Source organism: Sciurus vulgaris (assembly GCF_902686455.1).
Source record: "Sciurus vulgaris genome assembly, chromosome: 7".
NCBI lineage: Eukaryota > Metazoa > Chordata > Mammalia > Rodentia > Sciuridae > Sciurus > Sciurus vulgaris.
In genome coordinates, this window is record NC_136467.1 from 53,565,240 (window position 1) to 53,588,371 (window position 23,132).

The 23,132-nt window shown below is 40.0% G+C and overlaps 1 protein-coding gene across 1 annotated transcript; it reads right to left on the reverse strand.

Annotated features, from left to right (window-relative positions):
• Window positions 1-7,470: 7,470 nt before the first annotated feature.
• LOC306666858 (sodium-dependent glucose transporter 1C-like) lies at window positions 7,471-21,764 on the reverse strand. Its single transcript, XM_079149157.1, has 4 exons — window positions 21,501-21,764; window positions 12,233-12,401; window positions 10,899-11,015; window positions 7,471-9,568 (listed from the first exon to the last, which is right to left on the reverse strand). The coding sequence occupies exons 1-4, from the start codon at window positions 21,732-21,734 to the stop codon at window positions 8,631-8,633; spliced, it is 1,458 nt and encodes a 485-aa protein (XP_079005283.1). The 5' UTR covers window positions 21,735-21,764; the 3' UTR covers window positions 7,471-8,630.
• Window positions 21,765-23,132: the final 1,368 nt, after the last annotated feature.

A 23,132-nucleotide genomic window follows, 5' to 3' on the forward strand; every position in this document is an offset into this window, starting at 1 on the left:
CACCTTAGTCAAGAGGTTGGTTTACATATGTCAACTTTCTATAAAGAAGTAGAATAGTTTAGTGAAAAGAACATGGGCTTTTTGCATTGGAGTTCAATTTCTATTGAATGCAGAACTATGGAGATAAACGCATTTAAGCCTACATCTTCCTCTATAAATTAGGAATAAAGCCATCTGCCTCCTTGGTGCTTGAAGGTTTAAGGAGATGATGACAGATACCCAGATGGTGTTACAAGTGTGTATAGAGTTATTGTTATCATGAAGCTGATTTCAGCTAATGCATTATTTTCTCACTCCTTTTTCTTACCCCAAACTACAGTTCTTGATTTCAATCCCCAATGATGACTGAAACTATAGATAGATAGATAGATAGATAGATAGATTGATGGAGTTGGGTACCTTGGATAGGTAAAAAAATATTTATTCACAAGAAACTAGATAAAAACAGTTTTTTAAATTAACTGCTGTTATAATAAGAAAATAAAAAGACACCATCCCCCCAGGTCATCATCCTTTCCAAAGGGAAGTAGTCAAGGGACTTCATCCAGTACTCAAGTCTGTCTTTGTGACTACAGTTTATAGTCCCATCCTTTGGCCCCACAAAGCCTCTGGCAATGAGTGGTGAGGTCAGAACTTGACCACTCGGTCCACCCTAATGTCCAATCAAATCCATGAAAACTACTTCAATTAAAAGTATGATGATAAGCTGAGCCCACTTCCTCAGGGAAAGCGTGGGGACTCTTGTATATCACGCACTCCATTATACTTAAGAGCTTGAAATCCTCTCCTCTCCTGCCCAGTGCCAAGGCTTTCTAGGAGGAGCCAGAAAAGGCCAATCTTTGCCCAGAGTCCCTGGCATGAGGTAAAGAGGGTCCCTGCCCTGAACAGAGTACACAGCTATAAACTCAGGTCACTTAAAGCAGAGATGGTGGCAGTCAAGGACACCTGAAGTATCACTTCCTGTAACTGTTTATGTAAGACAAGAAAAGTGTGGTAATTTGTTTTCTCTCAGCTTCAACTTTCCCACTTTAAAAAAATATTTTCCCCAAGACTTATAAAAAAAAGAAGAGGGCAGGGGAGATAGTTGTACACTGAATCATGTTCAAGGTTAGAAGCATTGAACTACTTTATCAGTATTCTTGATTTAAGAAGGCTGACATCAGGCTTTCAGTTGCTAGACCCTCTAGTGAAGGGAAGAAAGAGGAAAGATTCCACTTTCTCTTGGTGTGCCACTTAGAAAAACCTCCTTTCCAGTCTGGTGCAGAGATATCTGTAATCATCTCCATTTGAAAATTTTTATTTAAGTAAAATGCATACTAAAATATTCAGCTAGTAACAGTTTTTTTGGTGGACTGGTAAATTTAGGAATTTAATCATAAACTTCATGAGGGAAGCTGAAAGGTCAAAGATGTCACATATCATTTCCAAAATATCTGTGTGAAGTAAAAATACTACTCCCATTTCAGGAACCCAACACAACCATCACATATTTGGGGTGGGGGGAGGCACTTAAAATCTAAACTATGAAAATAACTAATTTCTGAAGAAGTGATGCCAAGCTTATTTTTAAATTTCAAAGAAACAACTGACACATTGACCTTATTTTACACCAACATTAGTATTTATTTATAACAATACTTTATTCAAATTCTTGTACAAAGCCATAAAAATAATGAATATATTTATTACTGAGATATATTAAATCTATAAAATCGCCCCTATCTTTTCCACCCCCCAAATAAAAATTGATTAATGAAAACTACCTAAAAAGGCAACCAGCAGATCAGGTATGAGTGTTTTAGAAAGGACTTCAAACCAAAGTGTTGACCATTCCCTTTACTCAACCAAGCAGCAGCAGAAGTAATAGAAACAGATTTCTTCCTCTGTGCTTGTTCTTCAGAGAAAGTGCAGTGTGTCAATTAAAAAAGCATAACTTAACCGACATATAAATTATTCTAAAAAATCCCTCTGACCAGCAGAATTTCCAGTTCTCTGCATTGTCAACGGCAGTGGTTCTCAACCTTGGCTGAGCATTATACTTGTGGGAGAACATTTGGAATATCAGTACTGAGGCTCTGTTGCAGTCCAGTTAAATTGCTACTTAAGTAAAAGTGCTGGGTATTGGCAGTTTTAAAACACTGCTCTGCGATTCTAACAGCAGCCAGGGCAAAAAAACAAAAACAAACAAACAAACAAAAAAACACTGGATCAAAGACTTATCACTTGGACTGAGGACAAAAATACATTCTGCAAGCATGCTTTTTCCCTTGGGTAATTTTTCCTCCTGGAGTTTATGGATTCTGGAGGGTTGCTGAAGCATAATGTCACTTTGCTCTGCTTTGGTTTCACTAAGCACTTGCCATATCACAGTCCAGGAAAGGAAAAAAAAAAAACTTTCAACCCAGAGATAAGACCAAAATGGTAGTGTCTTCTAACTAGTTCTGAATATAGCTATATCTCCTTGAAGGTTTGCCAAAACCTGCATAACCCGTATTCTCTGCCAAAGTAAATTTCACCATGGTTTTTGCTGTAACATGCCTAAAGGTTTTTTGTGAACTTTGTGAACATAACCATGCAAGGCTCTTGCTGTTTTTCCATGATGCTTGGAAACCTTGGCAGTTTTCATATTTTTTTCTTTCAAAAACATTTATTTATTTTCTTTTTTAGCAAGTCAAGACTTCCATTGCTCCCTTTGCAGGTGAGTATTTCCTTTCTGAAATGCTCAATCTCTGAGTCATTCTTCAACAAGGCAAAGGACCAAAGGGTGGTTGGATCAGATCAGGGCACTCTCCTCCTAAGGGTAAGATTCTCTACAAGAGATCAGGGAAAGAGCTGAGAGCTGAGAACCTGCTCAGTTACCCTGGGTGTTGGGAGCTGAAACTCACAATCCAGTTCAGCCATAAATGTGTCCTCTTTGCTGCACTTAGCAAATCCTAATGTTGTTGACAGACTTCTTAGGCAGGCATGAGCGATATTAATCTCACCTGCACTATGTGAAGTATTTTTACCAAACTCCAAATCAAGTAGGACCCTGCCCCCAAAGATATAAAAATACCGGAAATGTACAACAAACACATACCAGGAACCAAAAGCTCAGCTATGTTGCTTTTCTGGAACTGTGTGAAAACAATTGAAATAAGCTTTATTAACTGTTTGGCTAATAGAAATGGTGTCCAGAAAATCTTTCTTAACAGTAAAACATAAGCTTTGTTAAACAGGAATTCTACCTGTCTTCTCCTGTTTTGTCCACAGGACCCTGGTTTCCAAAAATGGAAGGTGCTGAGTCAATATCTGTTAAATGACTGAGCTGTATGAACTTGGACGAAACTTCCTGATCCTCAGAGATTAGGGTTTTAATAGTATCCCTTGAAAACTATAAATCTACTTACAATTCGCTCAAGTGTAAATGATATCACATTAGGACAGTGCTTCTTTTTCTTGATAAAAATCATATTCCACTAACTTTATATGATAGACTCTTCCACAAAAGTCTGCAATTTGCTTTAATTTCATTTGTTCATTCCAATTGAAAAGAGGTTTCTAGGGCCTACCAGTTCCACTTAGGGACCCATTAGCAATAGTCACTGAGCTTAGTCCTACTCAGATAAAGTCAGTGGAACTTCCCTTCAGGTCTAATGGTCCCTGTACTCTGAATGGAATGTAGAGGTGGACATCTCTCAAAGAAGCAGTAGCATCAAGCCAAGATCAACTCATCCTTAGGCTGACTGGGAAATTCTAGGGCTAGGCCTATAAGGACAATGATATCTACTTAGGTCAGACAAATTCCTTCTGATTCTGGACCAGAAATATACAGAGGATGATCCAGAAGGTGAAGGAGGAAGGAATAGTCCCTGGGTGGGGTAGAGCTGCTGTCAGAGAGTCAGAGAGCAGCCTAACCCATGGTTCCCTAACCACAGACCTTCTGTTCCCAGTCAGTCAGAGGGATCTCCATGTTTGTAAACAAAGGAGCACAGGATGATTCAATTAGTAGAAAATTGTAATCTAAGCCCCAAATCACATGTTAATGATACTTGGTCCTTTAAAGACAAGAAAGGAAGATCATTAATACTTAGTTTGCCATGCCTAGCACATGGTAAGATCTCAAACACTTGCTCACATATGGAGCAAAACTGGAAGGAGAGATGACAAAAGTATGAGGTAGATGCCTGACATAACCCTTCTTTAAATTCATTTCCTCACTTCATGAGTAAACTGATTATAATAGTCCAAAAATCTTATGGCTTGAAGCAATAGTTTAACGAGCATGTGTTTCTCTGTGATCTTCTTATAGTTGGTGTCTTGGATTAGAGTTAATCCAAAATAATGAAGCAAAACAATAAAAAAAATACCAAAATATTCAAAATAGAATTACCACATGATCTACTTATTGGTATATACCCTAAAAGGATTGAAAATAGGGTCTAGAAGTTTATATATTCACATTTATAGTAACATTACCACAACAGTCAAAAATGGAAGCACCCAAATGTCCATGCACAGATGAATGGATAAATACAATGTGGAACATACAATGAAATATTATTCAGGCTGAAGTGGGAAAGAAATTCTGACATGTTCTACAACACTGATGAATCTTGAACACATTGTGCTAAGTGAAAGAAGCTAGTAACGAAAGGACAAATGCTGTATGATTTTGCTTGTATGAAGTACTTTCAGGAGGCAAATCAAAGACAGAGAAAGGAGAATGGTAGTTGCCAGGGGCTAGTGGGTGGGTCTAACATGGAGTTATTACTTATGGGTACAGAGTTTCACTTTTGCAAGATGAAAAGAGTTCTGTGGATGGATAGTGGTGATGGCTGCACAACAATGTAAATTTTCTTCCTTCCACTGAACTGCACACTTGAAAATGGATAATACATGGGCTAGGGTTATGGCTCAGTGGTAGAGTGCTTGCCTGGCATGTGTGAGGCCCTGGGTTTGGTCCTCAGTACCACATAGAAATAAATAAATAAATAAATAAATAAATAAATAAATGTTCATCGACAGCTAAAATATATATATATATATAAAAGAAAATGGATAATATAGTAAGATTTACATTTTGTACACCACACACCATTAAAAACACATGTTTGTAAAAGTACCTTATACTCCCAATGAGTTGTTCAGAAACTAAGAAGCCCAATATCTTGTGCTACTCATGTCATCAGACAATTTCAAAACCTTTCTCCAGCTCACCCAGTGACTAACTCAAAGCTAAATGCATCAAAGGCAAGCTGCAATAAATTTAGAGCCAGATACTGAATGCAGTTTGAAATTAAAAACCTAAGCCAAAGGCTGGGAATGTAGCTCAATGGTAGAGCACTTGTGCAAAACATGCAAGGTCCTCAGTTCAATCCCTAGTACAACAAACAAAACAAAACAAAACAAAAACCCCTAAACCAATGGAAAACAAGGAAATATATAAGAATTGGTATTCAGTGCAGAAACCAATCATCTTTGAAAGATCTAAAAGAAATAAATAAAACATAAAGGATAGGAGAAGACACATTTAAAATAATTGCTGAACAAATGTTGAAAAATAAAAATTCTTTTGATCATAAATTTTCAACATATAAAATTTTAAATCATTAAATATGAAACTAGACTGATGTGATCCTGCAATATGTATAATCAGAAAAAATGAGAGATTACACTCTATTTATGTATGATCTATTAAAATGAATAAATGCATTCTACTGTCATGTACAACAAATTAGAACAAATAAAATTTAAAATTTTTAAAAATATGAAACTATACAAATATAAAAATCTAATCAAGAGTTGCACACTTTGAGCCTGCCTGTAGTCCCAGCTACCTGGGAGTCTGTCAGGAGGATCACTTGAACCCAGGAGTTTGATGCCACTCTGAAAAACATGGTGAGACCTTGACTCAAAAAAAAAAAAATCAAACTCCAAGTTCAACCTAGCTCAAATGCCCACTGGTCAAAGTACATTTATGGAAAGGAGCATAAATTCTCCTCCTGACTACAAAGTCACCAGCCTGTTGGCTTCTTTGACACACAAGAGAGGTGCCAACCTTCTTTTTTTAGGCCACTAAGTATCATCTTCTACTATCCCCATTTATTAAGATCGGGGCTTTCTGAAAGGCCATGACAATTTGTATTATGCCATTTAACAAGATATCTACACAACCTTTCTGACCCCATATATTTGTTAATTTCTATGACAACAGCAAACAAATCCTTCCTGAAGACACCCTCTGTGGTGAATTATTTGACGCCTTATTTCTTACATTAGGCCTTTAAGACTAAAATTTAAATTAAATTAAAAATACATTTGGTATCATACCATATTTTGAAGGCTAAATTCACCCCAAATGTTGTCAGTGCTACTACTGGAAAGTATAGATATAAGTGTAGATGTAGACCTTGTCCATCATCCCAGAAACTTCTACTGGAGAGTACATTTGAGGGGAAGCCCCATGAGGGCAGGAACCTCTGAACTGTCACTAGTGTCTACCTGGCTTTTCTCACACAGATGGCAAAATAGGAGGTATCCACAAATCATGTGAAATAAATCATTAACGGTCAATGAAGTAAAGGGAGAAGACTAAAGGTAGCTGTTTTAGAGCACTGCAGCATGTTTATGTAGGGTGTCCTATACATAGTGGGGTGTGTGTATTGTGTGCATGTGTGTAGAGGGTACACAGGGGGACTACGAACTCCTAAAGACAAAAAGAGTCAGATTTAAAACAAAACAGACAACATTTCCATAAACAGCAAAGTGGTCACCCCTGCTAAAATGTGGTCCTTCCTAACTTAAGTGTGGTCCATGGGCCAGCAATAGAACCTCATCTAGGAGTTTGCTGCAAACATAATACAGAGGCCATTTGGTTTTTAATTCACGAAATTTGCATGATTTTCCAGTGTACATTTCTAATTTTTATGCCATGGCCTCATTACCATGCTTTCTCCCTCAGCTCCATCTGTTTGTTTGTTTGTTTGTTTGTTTATTGGTACTGGGGATTGAACCCAGGAGTGCTTAACCACTGAGTCACATCCCCAACCTTTTTTATTTTTTAATTTTGAGACAGGGTCTCTTTAAGTTGCTGAGGCTGGCTTTGAACTTGTGATCCTCCTGCTTCAGCCTCCCAAGCTGCTGGGATTACAGGTGTGCACCACTGTGCCCAGATCAGCTCCATCTTCTACCTTCTAGAAATGGAAGGTTACAGTGGGATCCCTGTAGCAAGGAGCCTCCCAGCAGACAGACAACTGCCGCTGCGTAAGGCCTAACAGCCTGAGGAAAAGCAGTAAAGGGAGCAGAGGCGATTTTCAAGCTCTGGCTAAGGAAAAAGTACAGTATAAAAAGAGAAACAGGCTCCTTCTTGTTAATTTCTCCACCAGCCCTCCCCATGTTGTTAGGTTCTTAACATGAGCCAATATTGTGAAGTGAAAGGGGCAGTGGTCCAAAAAAGGTGCCATGTTTCAGTGAGACAAACCAAAATTATTTTCAAAAGCAAATTTATAGAAATTAGACAATAGAAAGCAAACATTGTATTCCAGTGAAAATCAGAGGTCACGCAACATAAAACTTCGGAAAAGTAAACATAATCTCTCATCAGTTCTAGTCATTTATTGAAGGATGGCCATACCAGTTTGGCCATACTCTTATAAAGTTCCCTTTTTCTCATCCTTGGTGACCTGGGTCACCAAGTCACCTCATCTTTACTTTGGTTTCCCAGGTGTTTCAAACTCAGGGAGGAAGAGCCCTGGATAGGTGACACAAGAATTCCAAACCCTGGGAAAGTCTGTGCCTCATTGTAAACTAAACTTCTAGCCTGGTTCACAGTACTTATAATGGGATTATCACCCAAACCCAGTGAGGGTCAAGTTTTAAAACAGAAAGACCTAGACCTAGCCTTCATTACTGAGGTAGGTCAGAGGCCTCAAAAGACCCATCTATACCTCTACTACTAATGTACTAATTCAAATAGCTTCTAATATCAGAACATAGTATCTCTAAATCCATCTGAACACACTAGCGATTAAATTAGCACATAAAATAACTTTTAAAACATCAGTGAATATAGTGTAATATTCATAATTGAATTACTATATATCGTTGAATTGAAGACACTGACTATAAAACAGAACCTTCAAAAAAACCCATCAGTAAAAATTTGTCAAAATGTTAAATGGCAGTTTATGAAAGACTCTGGGAATTAGTAGAATATCTGGACACGTTTTAGCATTTGCTATAAATGAACCTGGAAACTTTGATCCCCAAAGCATGCTGAAATCTGCTAACGCTGCTTGGCGTTCTTCAGAACTGGAGATTATTCAAGGAAGTCAGTAAATTATCCATCTTCTCTTAGTGTTAGTCCCTTTAGTCCAGTCTTCAGGCAAGGTGCTTCATAGGGGAATTGTCAATAGTAACTGAAGAAGAATCAAATATCAACTTATTTGAGAGGAATCAGAGTCTTCAGTTGTGGGCTCACTTAAACTATTTCTAGATATCTCTGTGACAACGTGCCTTACTGTGTCATTCATTTCAACCACTTCAAAACCCATTTCATTCCATTTTTGCTATCCTCCCCTTCATTTGCTTTCTCATATCCCAGAACTAGAGGGTAAAGCTTATCAGTACTCACTGTTTCTGTTTGCTTTTCATTGGCGATTAGGAGGCAAAGTGGCTAATTTATATAGTACAGGAAATATAACAGCAGTGGATATTGCTGACCCCAAACAGGTGTACAGAACTATGGGCAAATCTGGGTATTGTCCTTGAACAATTCCAATTACTGCAGGAATAGCCATTTCTCCAAGGGAACCACCAATTACCAAAAAGGCTGCAGATTTCCCACTTATGGTCGTGTACTGCTCAATCCAGGAAACACCACTGGGAAACGTGGTTGCCATTGAGGCCCCATACAGCGAAGTGGCAATCCAGAGACAAAGTGGACTCTTGTCAAAAAGCACCAAAAGCAAAGATGAAGCCAGGCTGCCAATGTTGCTCAACACAATCATGGTGCCAGGCTGTAGACAGGTAGCAAAGAAGATTGCCAGCCCCCTGCAGGCTGCAAAGGTCCCCCAGAAGATGGAGTTCAACCCAGCTGCTTCACGTTCTTCCATGCCAGCATGGGTGGTGGCAAAGGAAAAAACATAAGAGCCATATGTTACCTCTGCTCCAACATAAAAAAAGAAGAACAGGAAAAGGAGGCAGAGAAGGCTTTTGTGATATTCAGCCCTTCGATATCCCTGAGCAGATGCTTTTGATTTTTCCTGCCTTGAGCTTTTCTTGAAAAACAGAGCAAACAGGAAGACAGACACCATAAAAACATAAGTGCCAATAAAAGCGTAAGCCCACAGGAGATTCATGTCATCAGGCAATCCAAACAGAGAGGCTGAGTCAGCTTCAGATGATCCATTGGCGGCTGGAGGCTGAAAGTCAGGCTCTGTGTGGTTTTCAGCAGACACTGTGGTACCCAAGGCCAATTTAGCCAGAAGTGGAGCCAGAAAGGCACCCAAGGCAAAACTGAAGTGTAAGGCCTGCATGTGTGGGGCTCCTTCATCCCCCCAAATATCCAAGATGAGAACGTTACCACCTGCCAATGAAAGATAGAGAAATGATTTATGTTAAACACACTTATCCTGTTTAAAAAAATAGGTCATTACTCTTACATAGAGGATGAATGTGTATTACATGGCCTGAGCTTTGTAAGAAAGTCATCAAATATCACACCTGAGTCAGTTCTCTGATTAAGGAACTATAACCCACTGCCACCTGAGAGCTATACCTTATAACTTCTCATCTGCATACTTGGAATTATACAAACTGGTAAATTACTTCCTTCCATTGCCAGGAACATAAACAAAGGATTTTTAGAAAACAGTGCTAACATCATATTGGGGAGTAATATTTATACCCCTAATTATTTCTAAATAGTTTAAACATATATTTACATATATATTATCAATCTTATCATATATTAGCCATATTACTGAAGCTTTCTTTTCTTGGAACTGGTAGCTACTTCAAGAACTTTATTTACCTATGTATAAACCAGATGCAAAACACACATTGAGGAACCTGAATACTGCAGGACTCTGGTGTTCCTTTACAGGGAACAAGAACACCCTTCAGCAGCTGCACTCGCCCTGTCTGAACACCTGCAGGGTGAAAGGCCAGAAGCATCAAGTCTTTGGCTGCCTTTTTTGTTTTCAATTAGATATTTTCAATAAAAACATAATTCTCTACTGTAATTTTACAGCCAAAGCCTGAAGAATAAAACATTTCCACAATCTATCAATAATCATAAGGCAGGGAAGTGAGGCATAGAAGGTTGGATTTGGTGCTAAATAAATATGAATGTTATTTAACAAGTTTTCAAAGACATGATAACAGATGGAAAAGCTTTACTGTGAGAGAAAAGGAACTTCTGAGAGAAAGTAACAGAAAGGAAAAATAAGGAAAATGGTGCATGCTACAGGTTTCTCTGTGCTCAAAGGTCAGTGTGTTTTAAATTGAAGGTTGCTTCTGTGCTTCTTCAAACAGTGGATCCACATTTGTTTTATCCTACTAACCATCAATTCCTCTTATGCTAAAATGATCAAATTCTATCATGACACGAAAAGCCCCTCACTTATAATGTAATTAGCCATAGCAGGGAGTCCTTCCCTGTTTGGATACTTAATTCAATAATCTCCCATAGAACAAAATTCTTTAATTTCACATTATAGTTGGCTGCTCAAAAATCAATGCCCAACTGGCAAGAAGAGCTGCAGGAAGAGTGGTTCTGACAGGGGGAACCCATGATTCACTCAGTAAGTTCATGTCATTTCAAGAGCATTTCAAGAGACAGTTTAATACCATCTGCTCGCCTCTTCCTAGCAGTAGTGTCCAATCCCAGAGATGATACCGAAGGGTTCACTAACCTGTATCCAGCATGCCAAATGAGACACCGAAAACAGACATCATGACAATCAGCAACACTGCTTTCTTGCAAAAAGGAATAATATAAAGACCCACTGTGGTGGCCACCAGTGACATCCCTGAGGAGAAAGGTAATAAAGTCAGCTACAAAACACAGGAGCCATTAGGAACTTAAGTGTTGAATGTTTTCTTTCACATGTGGAAGCTACAGCAAAGTAATGGGGAAAAGGATGGGGGATCAGATATCATAAAGATATAGGGAAGATCAGTGGAGTAGATGGAGGAGATTGAAGAAAAGGAGAAGGGACAGAAAGCGGGAGGACACCTGTAATCCCAGTGGTTTGGGAGGCTGAGGAAGGAGAATCACGAGTTCAAAGCCAGCCTCAGCAACAAGGTCTTAAGTAACTCAGCAAGGTCCTGTTGCTAAATAAAACATAAAAAGGGGCTTGGGATGTGGCTCAGTGGTTAAGCACCCCGGGTTTAATACCTAGTGCCAAAAAAAAAAAAAAAGAAAGAAAGAAAAAAGAAAAAGAAATGCAATCAGTGTAGTGACTTGTAGCAAAACTTTAAATAAATTAGTTTAGGGCATAGGAAAGAAAATACAAAATATGTATATTTCAGCTGGCATGTAGGTCATTGGTGGAATGTATACATAACATTTGAAAGGCACTGGGTTCACCTGAGGACAACAGATAATCAAAAACAATTGCGCACACACATACACACCAACTTTGGAAATAGGAGAAGTTATTTACTTATTCATCAGCAGTAAATTATTCTCCTTGTTTCCAAAAGAGTCTTATCACATTAAATTTGCTTTAAATGTGTAAATTTATTCAAAACAGAGTGTGTTAAAGCTTTGCCATCTATTTCTAGGGTCAGGTAGAGCAGTCTGGGGTCATCATGACATGGGGCAGCAGGGACAAAAATGTGGCCTACCTCGGTGCACTCACCATCCCCCTCCCCTTCACTTTCAACCCAGCCTCCACAGAGCCTGGGCGGATTCCAGGAGCTCATTCTGATCCCTGTGGCCCCAGGAGATCTGCCCTACACCCTGATGAGCAGAGTCTTTGGGACAGTCATCGTGTGACTCTGAAGTGATGCCTAAATTACAGTGAAGGTCGGGAAGTCTAAGCACACACACAGCTGAGGGCCCAGCAGACTCCCCTGAACTGCCAAGGTGAGGCCAGGACCCTGGAAACCCAGCTTCCATGGAGGACACCTGAACATCACCCATTTCAGTTGCAAGCTCTCTGCAGGCTACTGTTTTCATTTTTAAAGACAAGTTCTAAACTCTTTGAAAATCACCAAGAAGTGAAAATTAGTGTCTACTTACCCAAAAGTAAAAAGTGATTCATACAGTCAAAAAGAATGCCACCAAGCACAGAGCCACTCAAATATCCAAAAGCACGACCCACAAATATTTCAGAAAGACTGCTGATGTTCCGGTTCACATTTCTTGCCAAATCTTGGAACGTGGGTCCCAATATAGCAACAGTCATTCCCTGAAATATATAAGAACAAAAAGCTTTTCCATATTTAAAAAAATGTTTTTAATTTGCTTGCATTTAAAAGTGGGGAGGAGAATATAATGCAATACAGAGAATGACTTGAAAGTTCACAGTAAGGAAAAAAAATGTATGATAATGCTAATATTATTAGAGTGTTAGATTGCTGCTATTTTTTCTTTTTAAAATGCTCAATTTTAAAAAAAATCTGTAGTTCTTTTTGTTTTTTTGTTGCAATCTGTTTCCTATTTGAATAATACCCTAAAAAGTCTACTGTGTATTAATGGAGGAACTTTATATAGAGGGAAATGAGGGGTGGTATGAAAAATGGTGGAATGAGACAGACATCATTACCCTACGTACATGTATGATTACATGAATGGTATGAATCTACATCATGTACAACCATAGAAATGAAAAGATGTACCCCATTTGTGTGCAATGAATCAAAATGCAGTCTGTAAAAATTAAAAATTAAAAAAAAAAGAGTTAATAGGATCTAGGGATGAACTCATTGGTAAAGTGCTTGCCTAGCATGCACAAAGTCCAGTATTTGATCCCTAGCACTGCAAGGGAAGGAGAGAAGAAGGAAGGATAAAAGGGAATGTAACATTAAATCTATTCTTGAAATAGTTGTCTGTTTTGACATATACTACATGCACCAACATACAAGTTTAGATGTTAAAAATTCAAATTATCACATTTTCTCTTTCTCTCTCTCTTCAGGGGCACTCAACCACTGAGCCACATTTCCAGCTCTATTTTGTATTTATTTAGAGACAGGGTCTCACTGGGTTGCTTAAGCACCTTGCTTTTTTGCTGAGGCTGGCTTTGAACTCGCAATCCTCCTGCCTCAGCCGCCCAAGCCACTGGGATTACAGGCATGAGCCACCATGCCCGGCCAAAACATTCTCATTTTTGATATTGTTAAAATAGCAATGTTTCTGGTGTATATAGGGGGCTTCCATTCAATGACACAGACAATAAGCGGGAGATAATATAAGCATTTTAAATATTATAATTTTCTTCAAAGAAACCTTCAGCCATGAGGAATATAACCTGTGAAGCTTTCTGAGAAAACTTTACATACTAACATACAGAATGATTTTAACAATAATTTTTTATTCAAAGATAATACATTATGAAAAATTAAGTTTGACACAAACCAGCCTCCATATATTACAAACCGTAGCCTCATATGTCAAAAAAACTGTAACCTAAGAGTATATTCTTACAGCTAATGCCCACACCTTGACCAATTTTATCAATCATAGGCTGTACACTGTTCAGATTGTCCAAATGAGGCAAACGCAAAGCTACAACTTACATACTATAACTTCCTTTTTCTCACTATAAATACTGACTGCCCATATTGCTGGGTGGGTTGTCTCAAGCTTTTATTTGTCTACAGTGCTGCCCAGTTTATGAATCCTGTCATTGCTCAAATAAACTCTGCGAAATTTTTCTGAAGTTTTTCTTTTAACTGATAAGCATCAGATGTGCAATATGAAATAGAATTCCAATAACCTCCAGGAACAATGAGAGATCAAAGAAATTTACAAATCAAGGTCTCTTGTGCCCATTGATCTCACACAGTGACTGAGCTCATTAGCAAGTTTTCTTTTCAAGTAAGCTTCAATAATTTGAGTAAAAAGCTCTCTACCTATATTTTGAGCTTTTTTTTTTTTTTAAATGGACTGAGTCCATGACCACATTAAATCTGAAATTTCACTGGACTGGACTATATCCAGTTAGAGGCTTCTGGTAGTTACCTTATGAAATCTAAAGAGTCTGGGATATCAAGAGTCAGGGAGTCCACTTTCTGGGGCACCCACGAGCTTTATTCACAATAAAATGGGCTCACATCTGTGTTTTTGGATAAAATGGGTTAACCTTCCTAAGGACACCATAGAGTTATAGTGGTCACATTGAGAAAGTTTCTACCTAGATGAAGTTTCTCACTTGGGAGATGCATAAGAGAAGATACAAAAACCACAAAATCAATGAGATGCATCAACCTTATGTTATCCCTATTGTACAAAATTTGTCAACAAGAAAAACAATTTATGATGGATAACTGTTCAATGTCTCATTTTTATAAAGAACTAGAACATAGTTGTTAAAAAAATAAGTGAAATAAATCTATGTAAGATAAGACACTCATGTAAGATACCAGAAGTGGTATAACATTATTAACAAGATTAAAAAATTGGGGTTGAGGGGACTATATATAAATAACAATTTAATTGTTAAGGCTAGCAAAACCTAACAAAACCTAAGGTGGCAGCAATGAAAGTTTGCCTCCTCTACAGTTTCTTATGACAGAGGGACTGAAGATATTTGGAGCTGTTAGTAAACATGTTCTGTGACACACTGACAAGTTATACTTTGAGAGAGCACATGCTTCTAGAAGTTATGATTCATAGATTTGCCAATCTACACATGGTTGATGTGATATACACAATGGCTTGCTTCCTACAGATCACTGTAGATTAAGTCACTAAAGGTTAAGAATTCTAATTAATATATGACACTAAAATTCATACAAATAAGAAAGGGGACACCCTGTATGCAATCGTACAAGGAAGATGAGATGTGTTTTTGGTAAGGAAAAGCTGTGGTATTAAGATATTCTGTTTTATTGAGGGAAAAATAGAGTAATTTTTGTTGTAAAGTAGATTGACTTGTTCTAAAATGATAAGAGGAAAACTACCAGACAAAAACTGAATGGATAAGGAAGTTGTAGTAGGTATGTGGAAGATAAATCTTGTGAAAGGAATTTTACATGTGACCAAGCTGGTTATGATTAGAAGGGAATTACGTAGAAGTTTTACTAAAAATGGAGCATTAATATCTAAAGTGCACCACAAAACAAGATTTTGGTTCCCTCTGTTAAAATAACAAAGTTTCCTTAGAGTATTGGTCAGTTCTTAATATTTGAGGTTAAGAACTCAAATGTGTCTTAGCAAGACCTCACTTGTGTCTTAGCAAGATTCCTGTGCTTCATGACATCTTTACTAAGTTTTTGATCACTTACAGAATCAAGTCCTCTCTCTTAAAAGGGTTAACTAAAATTATGTCATTTTTGGTATGTACCTTTGAAGTGTTACCATCACTTTGGTTAAGTGAATGATTATAGTATAAAATGACCTGTGGTTTAATTTTGATGACACGCCTTAAACCTTTCATGTTTTTGTTAACTTTCCAAAATAATTCTAAATGGTCTTTTTCTTGATCTTGAATTAGTTTTGGGGGTTTTCCTGAAGAAGCCTTAGAACCCTTGGAACTGTCAAAAGAACAGCTCTCTTTACAAAAAGAGATACAAACTAATTGGGCTTTTTGATGCATCAAATTATAAAGGGAGCATTGTCACCTAATACGTAATGCTAAAATTTCTTTGAGTTATATTTGTATGGTTATGTTATTAATATGTTTCAGAGACTATATGAAGTTCCTAGAAATCTAATAGTCCCTAATATTATACCATCAGTCATAATTCTGATTATTCTCATTCAGTGTTGTATGCAGGAGCCTGGCACAGTGGCATGCACCTGTAGTACCAGCCACTCTGAAGGCAAAGGCAGGAGGATCACCTGAGCCCAGGAGTTTGGGACAGCATGGACAACATAGCAAGACTCAGTCTCATAAAAAAAAATGTTGTATACAATAGGAATAAACAATTTTTCTTATCAATTGCACTCTCATCTTACCTTTAACCATGGCCATTTAAAACATGTTCATGCACAGTTAATTGTTTAATTTGGGCCATTATCAATTTGGTGTTGAAGGACATTCAAGGAAAGGAGTCATGTACGGGTCTCTGATAACTTAAAGACAATTCTACTGGATGAGTAAGAACTCTCAGAACTGTAATGAAGAAACTAAATAACTTGTAAACATCAAGTTGATGTTTAATCAGCTTTGTACAATAGTCATTCATTTAACCAAATCACCCAGTGAGTGGAGAATGCCTGTAATTCCAGCTTCTTGGAAGGTTGAGGCAGGATTACAAGTTTGGGGTCAGTCTGGGCAATTAGCAAGACCCTGTCTCCAAATAAAAGATAAAAGGGGCAGGTATGTAGTTTGGTAGTACAGTGCCTCTGGGTTCAATCCCCGGTTTAAAAAAAGGGGGGAGATCTAAATCACGAGTACACACGGAGCACTTGGATGGCTGCCCTGTCCTCAGAGTCGTCACAGCTTCCATGATTAAAAACTCTGTGCTCTTTTTTAAAAAAAAATATTTCTCAATTGTCAACAGACCTTTATTTATTTATATGCAGTGCTGAGAATCGAACCCAGTGCCTCACACACGCCAGGCAAGTGTTCTGCCACTGAACCACAACCCCAACCCAGCTCTGTGCTCTTAAGATGCATCATAGAACAGATCAAATGATTCAAATTATGAAAAAACATTGAAGGGGTGACTTTAAAATTGCATGATAAGCTTATAATCAATATTTGGTTTGCCAAACCCCAAATTCTGTTAAGACAATGAAAAAAAAAAAAAAAAAAAAAAAAAAAAAAGGAAATCCAGCAGATGGATTTCATTCACTTGCCACCTTCAGTGCACATTTTCTGGTTGTATAGACACTCTCCCATGGAGAAAGGCTGATTCCATAACAGTAGTTACAGTTATTAGAAAATGTGTTTTCCATATGGGGCATTCCTGGGGTAAATCTCCAATAATAGAGTACTCATCTCACTGCACAAGAAAACAACTGTGCCAAGCACAGTGGCTCACACCCGTAATGCCAGTGGCTCAGGAGGCTGAGGCAGGAGGATCGCAAGTTCAAAAACAGCCTCAGCAATTTAGCGAGGTCCTAAGCAACTTAGCAAACCCTGTCTCAAAATAAAAAATAAAAAGGTCTGGGATGTGTCTCCATGGTAAAGTGCCCCTGGGTTCAATCCCTAGTATTAAAAAAAAAAAAAAAATGCAAAAGTGTTTAAACAAAAGGGGAGTACTACAAACACAATGGTATTAGACACAGTTCACTTGATAAACTGAATTCCCTTTTAGTCAAAGGTTCTACCAGTTGATGACAATCAGATTCACTCCCTCTGAAGAGCAGAATGACTTTTTGTGAAATAGTTCTTGGAAAACCTATGCCCTCAATAATTTTATCACCACTCTATAAATCGATGTGACTCAATAGGACAAGGCTTTAATGCATATTAAAACATATTTCCCATCAAGTAAAAATACTCTTTATGTCCCACCAACTGATGACAACCAACACTTTCATGATCTAAAACCTAGAGAGGGGGTCTTTTGGAAACCATATCAGAAAATTACTGTGCTTGACTCTGTTGGAAGGGACCATGTCAGGTTTCTCTCCTGCAGAAAACTTTCAAGAAGTGAATCTTGGATCTACCTCTCTCAACTAAAAGGGGCCCTTCTAGATTCCTTGTACGGTATACCTGTTGGAGACCCTGTTGAAGCAGGGAAGTTGCTTCCCTGAGGTTGAGAGCATCCTAGAGGGGGACAGCTTTTCCAAGATCAGGGATCAGGACTTCAACATCCTAAAAGCCTTATCTTTCCCTCCCGCCTTTTCCCTCTATTACCTGCTGAATTAATTCCATCCCTTTGCTTACAGAAAAAATACATGGACCAAACTCCATGAATGGCTTTAGCAAAGGCTAATGCTGTAGCAAAAAAAAAAAAAAAAAAAAAAAAAATCACAGCAATCATTTATTTGGTTTGTTGGCTAATGCCCCCAAATCAGAAAACAACTTCGCTTATGCCAATGCTGACCCATGTTCCCAATGACTCACCTTGAAACCCCAAAGAAAGAGTGGAAGTGCTTCTTGATATTCTAGACATCACTGCTCCATGCGTTCCTACACTTGCTTGAAATAGGACCCTGATATTTTCAATTAATAACATAATTGAAATTATGTTATATAGAAAACCTATGAGTGATGTCTGCATAAGTTGTGTGTCTAGGGGCTGGGGCTGTAGCTCAGTGGCAGAGTGCTTGCCCAGTGTGTGTAAGGCACCGGGTTCAATCCTTAGCAACATAAAAATAAACAAATAAAATAAAGACAAACTACAAGCTGTTTTTTAAAAGTTGTGAGCTGGGAATTAACTAGATGGATACAAGCTGAGTGCTGTCTGCAAAAGGTGCATGGCGATGCCAGATATTGCAAGCACAAGACCCGAGGATTACAAATACTTGTATAATGTCACATTAAATACAACAATGTCCCTTTCCAATAAACAAGGTTATATACCCTTTCAACATGATATAAAGGAATCACAGAAAATAAGTTTCCCACTGGACTTCGTTCAGAACTCCACAGATTTCCCATGAATAAATTTAACTGACCTCTGCTCAAAAGCCACTAGATGGCACTCTTTTCCAGTCTCCAAGGGCCTTTATGGGTGTGTAGCTATTTGTCTACTCTGTTCTGCATCTTTCAGATCTTGCTCTCTCCCCTGCTCACTCCTGCTTTCTCAAGAGCTTTCCCTGGTCTGGGGATGTAGCTCAATGGTAGAGTGATTGTCTAGCATGTGTGAGGCCATTGTTTCAATCCCTAGCACTGCAAAAAAGGAGAGAAAACCCTTAAAAGAGCTTTCCCTGAGTTCTGCTACCTCCCATAATCAGAAGTCAAAGATGTCAATATCCAAAATTAGTACCAACCTTGGAGAAAATAAAAATAAATCAGTTTTCATTGAGGAAAGTCTGTAACAGGATTCTTAGGTTTTTATTTTGGGCAGGAGTGGATGCCAATTGTATGAAACTTGAAGCTAACTAGTAAATTGGGGCAATTTTGGATCCTGTATCCAATCAGACTTCCCAAGGGAACAAAACTGACTAGAGTGAGAATATTAATGTTTAATAAAAACACTTACTGGAGCAAAATTTAGCTTTAGATCTTACCACTCATGTAGAGGGCTTGAGTGTGGTCCTAAACAAAACTGAGTGTTGTATTTAACATTCTAATTTCATTAATTCAGCAAGGGCAATTTAAAAGATGGTTGATCAGGTGGGGTTATAGTTCAGTTGTTATCAAATGTGCTTAGCATGCATGAGGCCCTGGGTTCAATGCACAGCACACATGTGCAGACACATACACACAAAGTCTGGCTGATGATACTGCTGCTTTTCTACATACTGCCACTGCATACATTAAGAAAGTTTCTCAGGGAAAGAAACACAACGTGTTTAAGAGAGCTGCTAACGGCTTGCTGGTAACTCGAGTGGAATGAAGGATGGCAAGCCTGGCTCTTCCAGGTGTTCCCAAACTTCATGTTTAGTGGGTCTTCAGGTTCCTATAACATGTGTACCAGGCCAAGAACAAAAATACTTTTATACCAGCCCATTTATAGTTCCTTAATCAACATCATGTTCCAAAGACTATGACCAACTGAACTTCATTGAATTCTCTTTATTGTATGACCTTTGGATTCTCTGATTCTGATTAAGAAATGTACTTTAGCCTCTTGGTAGAAATCATGATGGTAATTATGTCTCTCTGATGGGTTGTATCCCCTCAAGAGTCACAGATGCTTCTACGTAACCGTCTCTTCTACATCAGGCTGGCAACAAAAGCATTGAGAATGTATAATCATCCAATTCATTTGCCATTGTACATTGTGAATTCCATAATTATGCCAAACTTGTCAATTATGTTGGCTCAAGGTTTCAGTCAATTTCTCAAAACTGAGTACTGACCAGAAGGTTGGAATTGTTATATTGGGCCTAAAGCTGCCTGCATATGGGAAGCTTAACACACCTTAATAGGTCAACAAACCGCACCTGAGAGTATATTCCTGGAACAAGTTGTTGTGCAGCGAAGTGCATCACCTACTGCAAACTGCTCAGAAATGTGCACCCAGGCAAATGAGCTGTAACCGTTCAAGTTATTTCTATATGTCACTTTCTTGTTCTGTCAATAGATACTGCCTGCCCACCTTCCTTAGTGGGGCTTTTTGAACCTTTACTGGTTCAGGTGCTGCCAGGTTCCTGAATCATTCCTCTGTGCAAAGAAACTAAAATTAAATTGTATAACCTTTTCTTTTTTAACAACTGTTAGCTTTCAGAGGAAATTCCTTGGACCCTTTAAAAAAAAAAAAAAACTTTTCTCATTCATCTATATTTCAAGAATACTTGTCTCTTAATTGCACTGCTCTGCTCCAAACTCAGGGTGTGCCCACCGTCTGAGCAAGGAGCAGTCCAAGCCTGAGAACCAGGGTGAGCACAGGTGCAAAGCAAGCACCTAGTATATGGAGAAAAGCTAGTGCACTGGCTGTAATCAAATTATTTCATGCCAAAGGATTTTCAAGACCAGGCGCAGGATGAGGGATCACCCAGCTTTTGCAGTGTTACCTTTCTCACACCTCACCCCTACGACCCCCAATTAAAAAAAAAAAAAAAAAAACTTTAACAAATAATTGTGACTCGGCGTCTCTAAGATACTATGTTGTCACAAGTGGCTTTCCTCAGGGGGCTCGACCTCTGTATTTCCCCAAGACGGGTAAGAAGAAAGTTCCCCAAAACAGTGAATGAGGGGCAGCCCAGGAATTTAGCAAAAGGGGCTTCTAGCCTGCACTTTGCTCCAAGGAAGACATATCGGGATTTGAAAGTTTGATTTAAATACAACCAAGGGCAGAGTAAGCAACGTTCCAAACTCTGCCACTTAATCAGCTGTGCGTTTGATGAAAGTCACGTTCCTCTCTGGGTCTATTCCCTATCTGCAAAACTAAGTAGTTGGCTGAATTTGGTCAAGCCATCAGGATAGGGAATCCCAGAAAAGCAGTTTTTCGGTGTCATAATTCCAGGGATGGATGGCAGTGGCTAAAAACCTGTGCAATCCCTTTTGCTGCTTCTCATCACAACGAGGAGGCAAGGAAACTTTGCCGCGGTTAAAAAACATGTTAGGAAAAATCTATTTCGCGTTTGACAATAACTCCCCACAAGTTAGAACTATGCCCGGTTCTTAGACGACTACACTGAGACTCAGGCAGATTAACTCGAATGTTCCCAGGGTCACACAATATGCAGGGAACGAAGGACAGACTCCAAATCGGAAGGTCACTTTTTCTGCAAGGCACCTGCTCGCCAGGGCCTGGAAGGGTCGCAGCCCAGCTCTCACCAGCCCCAGGAAGGCCGCATACACCATCACGGTGGTGAACCAGCGCAGCACGCTCGCCGCCCGGCTGCTCCGCCCGCACGCCTCCATCGTCTTGGTCTCTTTCCTCGCCGGGTCCTCGGTCTGCAGGAGCCGCTGCCCCGCAGCCGCGGCCCCGGCACCACGGAACTCCTGCTCCAGCTCCAGCTTGGCCGCTCCGGAGACGTGGTCTTGCTGCCGCCGAGCTTTTCGGCCCATCCTTGGAGCTCTGAGCAGTCGTCCCTACTGACCAGAAGGTCCCTCCTTGTGCCACCGCCCCCGAAGATCCTTCACGATTCAAGGTATGAGAAAATCGTACTTTGGACCGCGCGGCTGTCGCAGGTAGCGACCCGAGGCTCCCACTATTTCTGGGTGGATCACGTGGCAGACACCAGGCCTCTTGCCAACCAGGATCCTGCAGCGACCCGACGTGTCGTGTTGCCTGGGAGACCGGCGTCGCCCTCCGGCTTCAGCTGCGGGCTTTGCGGAACCCACTGCGACCCCAGACCGGCGCCCCGCGGCCGAGCGAGCTGAAGCTGCAGCCTGGGAACCCAGGAACCCGAAGGGAAGACGCGCGTCCTGGCGGCTCCCGCAGCTCCGGGGCTCCCGGCGACCGGGCTGTGCCTGCGGCGGAGCCTCAGCGCGCCTGGCCGCCGCCTCCGCCAGCGCCGCCCGAGCCCCCGCCAGCCGTCGCGCGGCGGTCTCCACCTGGGACTCTGCGGCGGGCCCGAGGGACAAAAGCATCTCCACATCCGGCCCGTGCACATCCAGGCCAGTGAAAGGATTTAACACCCAGGCACAGAAGCCCGGAGAGCCCAACAGCAAGGAGTGGGCGCCACACGCCTAGTGAGAAGGGCAGCGAGCCCGTCTCTCCTGCTGCGGAAACCAGGGGACTTCCGTGTGAAAGGGACGCACCGAACGTGTGAGCAGCGAGGGTTCCGGGAAGATGAAAAGCAGCTCCACCAAAGGCGGACCGGGCAAGGACACCAAGGAGGTGCGAACGCTGGTGTGATGAGCAAGGATCCTTGTAGCAGGAAATAATGAAGAGATTTCACGTTGGACACCCAGGTGTTGGTCTTAGTCAACTCCCTTTAAACCCCTGGTGCTAAATCACCACCACCACGTGTGCTTATGCCAAGTGGAGGAGTACTCGAATTTCTGGAATTGGACCTCAACCTGAAGGATTCCTTGCAGCTGGCAGCCCTTAAAACTCTAAGAGTGCAAGTGTCCAAACGGACAGCTGGAGCATCAGATGACCTGACTTACAAATTTAGCTTCAGTAAGTTCAAACTAATAGAAATGTAATTTTTAGAACAAGAGAAAAATGAATTTAATTGTCACGTGTTTTGTTTCTATGTTTGCTCTGGTAGAGCAAGAAGTAACCTCACTCCTAGAGGTAACCTCAGCAATCAAAAATAATTTTTCAGCCGGGCACAGAGGCTCTGGTCTGTATTCCCAGCGACAAGGAAGGCCGAGGCTGGAGGATCGTATGTTGGAGTTCAGCTTCAGCAACTTAGCAAGGGCCTAAGCAACTTAGAGAAACCCTGTCTCAAAATTAAATGGTCTGGGGATGTAACTCAGCACCAGAGCATCCCTAGGTTCAATCCTTAGTACTAA

Bases quoted from the DNA above. Each gene is read 5' to 3' on its own strand.
- LOC306666858 (XM_079149157.1), bottom strand. From the start codon at position 21,734: ATGGGCCGAAAAGCTCGGCGGCAGCAAGACCACGTCTCCGGAGCGGCC. The intron at 12,402-21,500 runs GTGAGAGCTGGG...TATATATTTCAG, and splicing joins ATGCGGCCTTCCTGGGGCTG to GGAATGACTGTTGCTATATT. The intron at 11,016-12,232 runs GTAAGTAGACAC...CTTTCTCCTCAG, and splicing joins GAATCACTTTTTACTTTTGG to GGATGTCACTGGTGGCCACC.